A 12651-nucleotide genomic window follows, 5' to 3' on the forward strand; every position below is an offset into this window, starting at 1 on the left:
CTAACAGTCCAATCCCCATTCCTGTTCAGAATTTTGGCCATTTTCCCTTCAGTTAATGGCCTCTTGTTATCCATGAATCCTTGAGATCCAAAGATTCCATCTATGCTTTGTGTTAACAAAACTATATGATTATCTCTTTTCCTCTTTTCTATTTGTGGGCTGATTATAATGCATCTTTGTACATCCACCCCCAAGGACTGTGAAAACAAAGAATCAAGCAAAATTTCAGTTTGGCCTCTGTGCCCTAGGGCCCCATATGGTATAGATCTTAGAATCGGGGAAAGCTGATAAAAATATCATAAGATATGACAGAGTGAGACCTCTTTTCTTATAAAGGGAGAATCAAAGATCTTATCTTCAGGTTGCTTACGCCAATGGGATCAATAAAAGATAGAAGCCAGATGTCCCACTCCCCACCGCAACCTCCCAAATCTAGAGGAACCTGCCACCAAACTAGAGCAGCGATTTGAGACAAAAGATGAGATGACTCCATCCCCTTCCACCCCTCTCAGTTTAATACCAATTATTAGGTTCTCAGGGCAGCCAGGTTGTACAGTGAATAAAGCATCTGACTTGGAGTCAGGAAGATCCGAGTTCAAATGTGGATTAAATACTTTCTAGCTATGTGATGCTGAGCAAGTCATTTAACTTTTATTTGACTCAGTTCCTCATCTGTAAGATGGACATACCTTAAAGAAGGAAATGGTCAACCACTCCATTATCTTTTTCAAGAAAACCCTACAGACAAGTCCATGGCATCACAGATGAATACAACTGAATGACTGAAAAACCTTAGCAACTAAGTTTTTTGAATGGATGGTCTTTAATTTTTCTGGTATGGCCACAGACTTATGACAAAAGTCAGCTGTTTAGAGAAAATATATTGCTAATTGGTAGGGGGGGAATACATAAGCCCTCCCAGTCCTGATTTTGACACTTACAGGTTCATTCACCTTTAGAATGTTATTTATACACACACACACACACACACACACACACACACACACACATATATATATATATATATATATATATATATATATATATATATATATATATATATATATAATTTCCTATATTAGACTGTAGGTGCCCTGAAGGCAAGGACTATGTTTTATTCATTTTTGTATATATAATTTCCTATATTAGACTGTAGGTGCCCTGAAGGCAAGGACTATGTTTTATTCATTTTTGTATCATCCATAATACCTAGTGCATTATATTGTAGACAGGTTCCCAAATTTTTTTTAGTGCATGAATCATACATTTATATTTTCAGAGTTTGGTTTTGATCAGTGTATATGATAAACTTGTCCCTATTAATTATAAATATGGTTGAATAGAAAGACTACTATCCATACTTTCAAAATTTTTGTAGTTCTCTAAAAAGAAACACTTCTGTGAAAGAGGCAATATGCATTTATGATGTGCCAGGCACTGCACTAAGCACTTTACAAATATCTCATTTTATCTGAATTTTTTTCTGTGATTTTTAAAAATCAAAGTCTCAGATCATAGGATCATTTATTTATAGATATATAATGGGAAAAGAGCTTATAGATCATTCAGCCTAATTCCATTATTTCAGGCAAGATTATATTTGTAATCTAATCTGTATTTTCACGATACTCACATCTGTGAATTTATGGGTATACATTAAAGAGTTCCCCACTTCCAGGTTTCCATTGCTTTTCAACCATAGAATACTTTAAAGAAATACACCTATGGTGATACTTATTCTATTTGAAGATATAGTAACATGAGCCATATTTGTTGGGAGACCATATTAAGCTGGCAGCATAATGAGAAGTGATAACTAAAGACCTTGGGAAGTGCCACAAAAACCTCAAAACCCAAAATAACAAACATAAAAACCAAAGTTGTAGTGTTCTATGAATCAAGTAATGTAAAGAACAAAGGAATTGAAAAAATATTCCAGATTCTTTAATTAAATTACATTAGCTCCCTAACAAATCCATCCTTAACCAATTCTTGACAAGTTATGATGCTTCTATTGTAGACTGATGGAAGAACGAAAAGAAAGGATTTTTAACTACCTGAGTGAACTTGTTAGACAGAAACTTGGCAATGAAGATGATATTCTTGCTAGAGATATTGCAGAAGCTGAGGCTGAAAGGGAACAGGAAGAAAAAGAAAAAGAAGAAAAAAGGAAAGCAAATTTGAGAGAGATTGAAGAATATAGAATTGCAGTGGTAAAGTATTCTTTTATAAAAATCAAAATCTCTGAGGATAGGAATGGATAAAATAATTTTCCTAGACTTAAAAAAATTTTAAAGCTTGAAAAAACCTACTAAAGTATGTTTGTACTTCAGAGATAATATGACATCAGATCTTTTGATTCTTAGATCTTCCTCCTCCCAGTTTCCCTAACAACTCATTGTGCCATAAGGGAAACTAGGAGGAGAAAAGAGATCTAGCCTCTTCCTACTAATCTGGCCATAGAGTATTTCTAACTGCTTGTGTCTATTGTTTTTTTCTCTTCAGAAAGAAAAAGTGGGGCTGCAAGAACTCTCTAATCTTATCAACCCTAAAAACAAACCCTTCCATTGAGGTTCCTACCTCCTGAAACAAGGATTATGAAGCATAGGAACAGTGAACAATGTGTCTCCATGGGTTTGTAGGGAAATCCTTATCCTTGCAGTTCAGGTCTAATGCTTTACATTCTGGTCTTCCAAATGATAGTCCTATTGAAAATGTTAAGGTATTCGTAGCAATTAATTTAGTACTTCAGAATTACCAAAATAAAAGTTATTGTCCAGTTAAACAGTTCATTTACATTATTTAGAAAAATTATGGGTCAACATTTTTTTAAAATTTTGAGTATAAAATGAACACATCTAATATGTACATTCATTTATACAAAAACTGTTCATAATGATGAGATTTGTATCCCCTCAATTCTGGTTGGAGATGAGGTTAGTGGCAATGAGAGAGTTATTAAAATCCCCTTTTTGGTTGGCCACAGGTTTAAAATGAAAAAATTCACTTATTCCCGAGTTATTAATTGCAAAATGAAAGTTTGTTGGATAGAAACAAGTTTTCTAAGAGACTAACTTCTATAGTGGCAGAGTCCTATTGGGAAAATGGAATTTAGCGCTGAGAATGCCTTCTCAGTGGACAGAGAATCGTAGCTGCTGAACAAGCTACTTTAGGCCTTCTGCCAAGAATGAACCCAGATACTTTCCTTTTTAAAGAGTCTTAGGGCTTCAGGAGCCAAAGTTCCCAGGCTTAGATGCTTATCAGTTTCTAGCCCAGATTTCCTTTTGGAATTAACAACACTTCAAAAGGGTGCTTTTTGTCCAGGATTTCTAATTGAATTAAAGGCTCTGGCATCCCGAAAATATCTGGGGGGATATGCCTTCCCCAGGAGGGGCTGAGACTCCAAAAGGAATCACAAAGCAAAAGAAAATAGTTTCTTAAGGGGAACACAATTTTAGTAAACGGAATAGTTTCCCTCCCAATTCAATAGTCCATCTCAAAGATAGCTGTGATACAGTGGACAAAGCATTAGATTTGGAATAAGGCTTATATATGCTTCTCTGCAGTAGCCTAGTTTGTGGCCTTGGTCAAGTCAAGTAATCCTGCCAGTGCCAAGTTTCTTCATCTGATTTACCTTACTGAATTCTTAGAAAAATTAAATGACAGTGTATTTAAAAGTGCTTTGTAAACTATAATGACCTATTTAAATGCCAGCTCTCCTAAAAGTTTCCATTTTACTACTGGGATTCTTGAATTTTGCATGGAATTAGGAGCCCAGACTAGAGTGACAATAACAAAGTTAGCCAGCTTATATGGGAATCATCCTTCAGACCCTGGTTTCATTATCATATTCAGGCTGGTAGTTGTTTATCATTTATTCTCAAAGAGAACCAGATATCAGGGAGGTGCTGACCCATAATTTTTCTAAATAATTTTAATGAAATGTTTACCTACACAATGATAACTTTTATTTCCCATTAGCCTCACTTCTCTCCAGAGCCATCTGGGTCCAATGACTAGATACAGATCAGGCTGACTGGAGAGGACCCTGGATGCAATGGAAGCCCTTGGCCTTTTTTTTTTTTTTTTTTTTTTTTTTTTTTTTTAATTTTTTATTTTATTTTATAATTATAACATTTTTTGACAGTACATATGCATGGGTAATTTTTTACAACATTATCCCTTGCACTTACTTCTATTCAGATTTTTTCCCTTCCTCCCCCAACCCCCTCCCCCTGATGGCAAGCAGTCTTATATATGTTAAATATATTACAGTATAATTTAGATACAATATATGTGTGTAGAACCGAATTTTTTGTTGCACAGGAAACCCTTGGCCTTTTTTAAGCTAAGGTCTTTAACAGGTCTCTGAGGCCCCATCCATTTAGTGCTTAAGGTTAAGTAGCAATTGGAGCAAAGAATTTCCTCTTTGGGGCAGCTAAGTGATACAGTGCATAGATTATCAGCCCTGAAGTCAGGAGGACCTGAGTTCAAATGTGATCTCAGACACTTAACACTTCCTAGCTGTGTGACCCTGGGCAAGTCACTTAACCCCAATTGGTCACTTAACCCCAATTGCCTCAGTTAAAAATTTTTTTTTCCTCTTTTCACCTAGTCCAAAGTTCATTTAAAAAACAAAGAGACATTGCCACTTCTAATTGCCTCTGCCCCTCAAGATATTTGCCCTGTCTGAAAATTCTACACCTCTGGTCTACCACCTTTCTCTGAGAGGCAGGAAGTGTACTTCACTTTTATGCACTAATTATCCTAATAATGTTTAAATACTGCATTACAGTTCTAAAGTCTATTCTTTTATTTCCTTTTCATTTTTGTGGTTATTATGTAAATTGTTGTTCTGACCTTGCTTAATTAGTGCTACATTATTTCATTATTTCATTGAAGTTTCTCCAAATTTTACTGAATTCTGTAGTCATTTCTTATACTGTAAAAATGTTCCATTACATTCATATGATACAGTTTATCCATTTTCCCAATTTATCCATCAGTCTTTGCTACAACAAAAAGTACTCTAAATATTTTAATGTGGGACTTTTCCCTCTGTCTTTGACCTCTTTGGAGTCTACATGCTTAGCAATGATACTGTAAGATGAAAGTGTAACTGCTTTCTAGAATGATTTTCACCCCATACCTGACTATTGTGACTATTGCCCCATGAGCCCTTCAACACTTACATTGTTTTTGCCCTTTTGATGGCTGTGAGGTAAAACCTCAGTTATTTTAATTTGCAGTATTAAATAACTGACTCATTAACAATTAGTGATTTAAAACATTATTCATTTAATTATTATTGATTACATTTCTTTTGAAAACAAGCACATTCATTTTTTGGGTGACTCACCTTAAGTTTCTCTTACTTTCCTTCTGTTTTAGTTGATGGAAATATATTTTGTTTTTTTGTACACAAATAGGAAAAAAGAAAAATGGAACAAAAAGAACAAGAAAAAAAAGAATCTGAAGAAACCCTGAAAGCTCTCAAAGAAGCAGATAAATTGTTTTGGGAGCACCGAGGGGAAAACAAGCAAAAAAAGGATAATGAAAAGAAGACAACACAATCATTCCTTATTCAGCAAATTGTAATTATGCAATTCTTATCCCTAAATGTTATAAAAAATGTATATCAAAAATAGCATTGACAGCATATTTTTCTTCATCTTTCCAAGTACACTGACCATACATATATGAAATACTAGAGAAGATTGAGAGGGACTGAGATTTTTAAACTTACATAACTTAAAACAGCAATTTTGATGTTATAAATTGTTTTACTAGATTGAAATTTCTGTGCATAGTTAATTTTACAAGTTGAAAAATAGCACATTTCCTCAGACTTTTTTGTACTCGTAAGTTGTTTTTTTTTTTTTTCCCCTCAGTATAAAACTATAGAAAACATATAAAATACAGTGGGCCATGAGATTCCTATTCTTTGATTTGTCCTGTATGTGCCTTAATATAGACATGAAATTGGGGAGGGACTTCACAAATTGCTTTTTTCAAACAAATTGTCAGGTAGCAGCTGTGTGGGACAGATGCTACACCCTGTTCCCCAAATTAACTACATCTTCAGGTACAAAGAGAAAGCTTTTATTTAGTCCCTGTAGGGAGAGGCCCAAGCACACCTGGGAGACATCTTAGCTCCCAACATGTGCTCCTCGACCTGATAAACCAGAAGCAGTAAAGCTGGTTAAGTAGCAAAAGACCCAAACCTTTTCATTGGATAGACTAAAAGGAAGTAACTATTATTGACCAATGGTCACCAATGTTGTCTGCTTCCTGTGGGTCACAACACTTCCTGTCACTGACTTAGGGTCTTGATCTTTAGAAATCTCTAGGCTTAGGGACCATATGACTTTCTGCAAAATGGGGCTCAAGGCCTTATTTTACAGCTCTGCAGATCTCTGGGAATAGGTTTCACAGGACTTAGACCTAGTTTCATAGACTGATTGAAAAAGCTTCATCTAGTCAGTCCCATTCACAGTGAAATTTATATAATGCACACTAGGGAAATCTGTATCACTTGAGTATATTATGTCTGTAAGAAAATATCTTTTTTGTTGGGTATTCATTCAGCAAATATTATGGAGTTTTTTTATGTGTAAGATACTGTACATAGTATTATGCTAGGGCAGTATATGGGAAAGCACCTAAAATTAGCTGGACATTGTTAATTCAGTTTAAAAATCATTTATCTAGCACCTAGTATATAAACCATGGAAACAAAAAGAAAAGGAAGAAAACATAGAGGAAAAAAGAAAAGGAAGAAAACACTGTTCTCAAGGAGCTTACATTCTACTGATGGACACAATAGACAAATAGAAAATAATTTGAGAGAGCACTTAATAGGAGGCAAAGGGCATAAGATGTGGAAAGGTTCTAAAAGTTTCTTGTAGAAATCAGCATTTGAGAAGCTAAAGCTCCCAAAAGGCTGAAGCAGCCTCTGGAGACAGACAGGCTGGCAGCAGGTTTGGATCGAGGGGGATTAAATGTCAAAGTTGTAGAACATCCAGCTGGTCAGTTCAGCAGAAAATGGAATGTATAAAAGGAAGTGAACTAAGACTGGAGAAGAAGGGTCATGGGATCATAGACTCCTAGATCTGGAGCTGGAAGAAGATCTCCAAGAGAGGATGTGGTCAGACCTTTAAAGATAGAATGAGAAATCTGTAAATTTTTAATAAATTTGCAAGAAATAATACAGAGTGAAATAAGCAGAATCAAGAGAACTTTGGATGTAGTAATAGCAATATTGTTCAAAAAATAACTGTGAACAATTGTTATTTGAGGATTATAAGTATTCAAATCAACTATAAAGGATCTATGAAATAAGATGCTATCAAAGTATGCTTATTATGGTTTTATAGACACAAATATATAGATATAGATATATATGTAAGTATATGTGCATGTGAGTATGTGTCAAACAGTGGTCTTTAGTCCAGAGTGGAGAGGAAATGAAAGAAAAAAAGTTTTAAAACTTTCTAGCAGGGGAGTAACATGCTCAGATAAGAAGATTGATAGTGCAACTGTGAAGATGAAGGATTGGAGAGGAAGATCAGTTAGGAGGCCAGTTGAGTGGTTCACATAAGCAGTGCCTAACACTATATACCAAGATAAGGTTAAAATGGATTCACAATGTAGACGTAAAGAATGATATAATAAACAAATTAGAAGAACTTAGGAGAGTTTACCTCTCAGATCTGTGGAGGAAGAAGGAATTTGTGAACAAAGAAGAACTAGAGAGCATTATTGATCACAAAATAGATAATTTTGATTATATTCAGTTAAAAAGTTTTTGTACAAACAAAACGAATGCAGACAACATTAAAAGGGAAGCAGTAAACTAGGAAAACATTTTTACATTCAAAGGTTCTGATAAAGGCCTCATTTCTAAAATATATAGAGAATTAACTCAAAAGAAATCAAGCCATTCTCCGATTGATAAATGGTCAAAGGATATGAACAAACAATTTTCAGATGAAGAAATTGAAACTATTTCTAGTCATACGAAAAGGTGCTAAATCACTGTTGATCAGAGATATACAAATTGAAACAACTCTGAGATTCCACAACACGCCTCTCAGATTGGCTAAGATACAGGAAAAGATAGTGATGAATGTTGGAGGAGATGAGGGAAAACTGGGACACTAACACATTGTTGGTGGAGTTGTGAATGGATCCAACCATTCTGGAGAGCAATATGGCACTATGCCCAAAGGGATATCAAACTGCATACGCTTTCATCCAGCAGTGTTTCTACTGGGCCTATATCTCCAAGAGATCTTAAAGGAGGGAAAGGAACCCATATGTGCAAAAATGTTTGTGGCAACATTTTTTGTGGTGGAAAGATATTGGAAACTGAGTGGATGCCCATCAATTGGAGAATGGCTAAATAAATTATGGTATATGAATGCTATAGTATACTATTGTTCTATAAGAAACTACCAGCAGGATGATTTCAGAAAGACCTGGAGTGACTTACATGAATTAATGCTGAATGAAATGAGCAGAACCAGGAGATCATTATACACACAGCAACAACAAGATTACATGATGATCAATTCTGATGGACATGGCTCTCTTCAACAATGAGATGATTCAGATCAGTTCCAATTGTTCAGTGATGAAGAGTCATCTACATTCAGAGAACCATGGGAACAGAGTGTGGTTCACAACATAGTATTTCCACTCTTTTTGTTGTTTGCTTGCATTTTGTTTTGCTTCTCTTTTTTTCTTGTGAGGCACAATAATTGTATAAATATTATGCATATATTGAATTTAACATATATTGGACTACTTGCCATCTAAGGGAGGGCGTGGGGGAAGGAGGTGAAAATTTGAACATAGGGTTTTGCAAAGGCTAATATTGAAGAATTGTCCACACATATGTTTCGAAAATAAAAAGCTTTAATAAAAAAAAAAAAAAAAAAGTTCTGCTTTAGGCTGGTGGCAGGGTGAGTTGGAAGCAAAGGAATATTTGTGAGAGCTGCTGCAGTGTCTAATCAAGGGATGGATAAGATTTGGCAACTGATTGGAAAAGGGGAATGAGGAAGAAAGAAGTATCAAGGAAGACTCAGATTGTGAACCTGTGTGACTGGATTTGATAGTGGTGTTTTCAACAGAAATAAAGTTTGGAGGAAAGTAGACTTTGAAAGGGACAGAAATCAGTTTACTTTGGGACATGGTTGAGCTTGAGATGTTTGAGATAGATTACCCAACAAACAGGAGTGAGAGTAGGAAAAGGAGAGAGAGAGAGAAAGGGAGAGAAAAGGAAGGGAGGGAGGGAGGAGATACAGAGAGAGAGAAGGAGGGAAGAAAGAAAGAAGGGTGTGTGTGTGTGTGTGTGTGTGTGTGTGTGTGTGTGTGTGTGTGTGTTCTGCCTAAAGGCATATAGGAACTAGAGAGGTCAGCAAAAGAGGAGTGAGATGTAAGAGATAACTAACCATAGGTGAGACTAATTTTTAGAACTCAGGAGGACAGATAGATGGTTTTCCAAGAAAAATGATGAATGGTTGAGTGTGGGAGAACCAAGAGAGAACAGTGTCAGCAAGAAACCTAGAGAGGAGAGAGTATCCTAGAGGAGTTAAAATTGCAAAGAAGTCAGGAAGGCTATAAAATTAACAGTTAAAAAACATTGGTAAAGATATTCTTATTAAAAGTGTTAAGTAGAAGGCTATTGAGGAGTAAGGTATGATATTATTGGAAAGACTAAAAGACTAGGTTTTCCATGGTAAGATACAAATTTTACTTTTTCATTTAAGGACTGTCTCAAAATTTTAATATAGTTACCAGAAGAGGTATTTTCACTGCCTATATCATTGAATTACAATCCTGTCAAATACTATTAAAAATAAAATGACTATTCATTGAAGTACTGCTGTTAAGAATTGAGGAGTAAGAGGTAAAGTAATTGAAGCAATAAGATATAGATTAGATATATATATATATAATGACTTTTTTCCCTAAGAGAGTGGATGTGAGGGTAAGGCCAGTTCCAATAATCTAGTGATGAAGAGAGCTATCTACTTTGTAGATAAGACTGTGGGAACTGAGTGTAGATCACAACATAGCATTGTCACTCTTGTTTTTGTTTATTTTATTTTTTTTCCTTTTTGATCCGACTTTTCTTGTGCAGCAAGATAATTGTATAAATATGTATGCTTATATTGGATTTAACATTTATATTTATCGTGTTTAACATATATTGTATTACTTGCCACCTAGGGGAGGGGGTGGGGGAAAGGAGAGGAAAATTTGGAACACAAGGTATTTCAAGGGTCAATGTTGAAAAATTATCCTTGCATGTTTTGAAAATAAAAAGCTTCAATTTAAAAAAAAAGAAAAATAATTCAGAAGGATGGCAGTGGTAAATATGAGAGAGAGCTGAGTATTTTTATAGACAGCAAGGAAGGGAATAAATAGACATGGTGAGGTTTAGAGAAACACAGGGAGAGCTCAAATGTTGGAAAGAGATGGAATCAAGGGCACTATTGGAGGTGTTGGCCTTGGCCATGGCCTGAAATGAAGGAGAAGAGAATGGAGGCCAATATTAATGGGGTGATTGGGGAAAGGTATTCTTATTAGATGGCCTCAGTTTGTTTAAGCTCTTTGCTGAGAGGCCAGGGAAGAGAATATAGAAAAACTGAAGAAAAAAAGTTTAGAATAACCTCTGTGAGGAATGTGGTTGAAGGGAAGAATAAGGATATTTATTCCCTATGTATATGTAGACATATATACACATACATACAATGGCATATATAGGGAGGGCCCTGTAATGTGCTGTTGTCTCCAGAAACTGCCAATCACTCTCTGGGAAGAGATCTGCCTTGTGTAGAGACTCTTTCTCTCCCTCCAGAGAGCTACCCAGACAAGACTCCATTTCTCGAGTGCCGCCCTCTTTTATCCTCCCACAGAATGGGTGTGAGATAACGCAAGGGCTTCTGGGAAAAATTACTTCAACCAATGAACTTGCTCCTCCTAAGCATGCAAGCTCCTCCCCAGGAGTTCAAAGGGGTTAAACTCCTAGTAAAGACCCGAACTAGAGAATTGTTAACTACTGATTTAGCACTTAGTAAGAACCTAATATCTCATTATCTCATTAGCACTTAGTAAGAACCTAACACCAAGAGTCTCTACTGGAGGTCAGAATTGGCCGCAGTTAATGACAGCAGATCTCCTCCCAGAGAGTGATTGGCAGTTTCTGGAGACAACAGCACATTACATATTGGCGTCTACAAAGTGGGGCAAGGACTTTTGCTTATCCTGATAAGGACTGATTCTGAGCTCTTCAGATCCTGGACCATCGCAGGGCCCAATTGAAATAAGCTTGAGTGTACTCAAAAGGTATATATATTTGACTTCCTTTACTTAGATAAAAACAGAATTTGAAAGCCATATATTTATAGCTACAATTTTAGTTGGTAGGTACATTATAAAAAATTTCTGACTTGCATCTGGAACCCATTACAGGCATGGTATATAGTCAGGCAAAAGTCTTTTATAAAATAAATTTTATTGAACTAATATTCTGATTGTGTTAACAATATGTAATATTTCTTTTCTTTTTTTCAAATAGGCTGAAAAGAAGGTTAATTTGAAGCAACAGTTGGAAAATGATTTGGATTATCAGAAAGAGTCTGAAGCTCTTGTGTTTGAAAAGGAAAAAGAATTTAAGCAATATGCAAGAGAAGTAATTGAATCAGAATCAAAATCAGCAAAAAATGTTTACCCTCTGTTAAATGCTGTTAAATATGGTCCTGGAAGTGGCCGGGGACCACCTTTTACAGAGAGAGGTGGCATCCGACCCAGCTATCAGGCAAAGGATTTTCATGGAAACCAGCTCCCTGATTATACCTCTAGAAGATCAGTGGAACATGATAGTATTGGAAAGACTAAAAGACGACTAGGTTTTACATGGTAGAATACAACTTTTATTTTTTCATTTTAAGGACTGTCCCAAATTTTAATGCAGTTACCAAAAGAGGTATTTTCACTGCCTATGTCATTGAATTACAATCCTTTTAAGTGCTACTAAAAATAAAATGACTATTCATTGAAGTACTGCTGTTCAGTTATGCCTTGAAATATGAAGCCTCTAATTTCACTTTTCTGAGTGCAGATTCTTTTTTACTTAAATATCTCTCAAGTAGAATAGAAAAAGTTTGGAAGCCTGATGTGAAAACAAAATATATCAATAAAATTCAACAACTAATTATAAACAAAAAAACTAGAAAATTATGGTAATGTTAGATTATTCTGTTTATAACTGTGACAAAAGAGTGAATTAGTCAGTTATGACTTCAGTAAAATAAAATTGTCGATTTAAAACTTAAAAAAATAAAACAAAATCCTTTGCATAGCAAAAGCAATATACCCAGAATAAGAAGGAAAGAAAATAATGGTGGAAGAAAAACAACTTACGGTTAAACACATCTAATAATTCTGACATCTAAAATGTATAATTGATATAAATGATATAAACTCACAAGAACAAAAGCAATTCTTCTAGTAGATAAATGGGCAGAAGATATGAATGGGCAATTTTTTGAAAGTTCCAGCTCTTGTGATTAAAGTCAGTTCCAATGATCTTGTGATAAAGAGAATCATCTATACCCAGAAAGAGGATTGTGAGAACTGAGG

The 12651-nt window shown here is 35.2% G+C and overlaps 1 protein-coding gene across 5 annotated transcripts in view; it reads left to right on the plus strand.

The window, feature by feature from the left end:
• CFAP210 (cilia and flagella associated protein 210) overlaps positions 1-12066 on the plus strand; it is a 116287-nt gene extending 104221 nt beyond the window's left edge. For all 5 annotated transcript variants that reach the window (XM_074303168.1, XM_074303165.1, XM_074303164.1 and 2 more), the window contains 3 exons: positions 2021-2213; positions 5430-5594; positions 11588-12066. In XM_074303168.1, the coding sequence (XP_074159269.1) occupies positions 2021-2213; positions 5430-5594; positions 11588-11932 (703 nt within the window). In that variant the 3' untranslated portion in view covers positions 11933-12066. The remainder of the gene's footprint in view (positions 1-2020; positions 2214-5429; positions 5595-11587) is intronic.
• Positions 12067-12651: the final 585 nt, after the last annotated feature.

This window comes from Sminthopsis crassicaudata, chromosome 3, assembly GCF_048593235.1.
Source record: "Sminthopsis crassicaudata isolate SCR6 chromosome 3, ASM4859323v1, whole genome shotgun sequence".
NCBI lineage: Eukaryota > Metazoa > Chordata > Mammalia > Dasyuromorphia > Dasyuridae > Sminthopsis > Sminthopsis crassicaudata.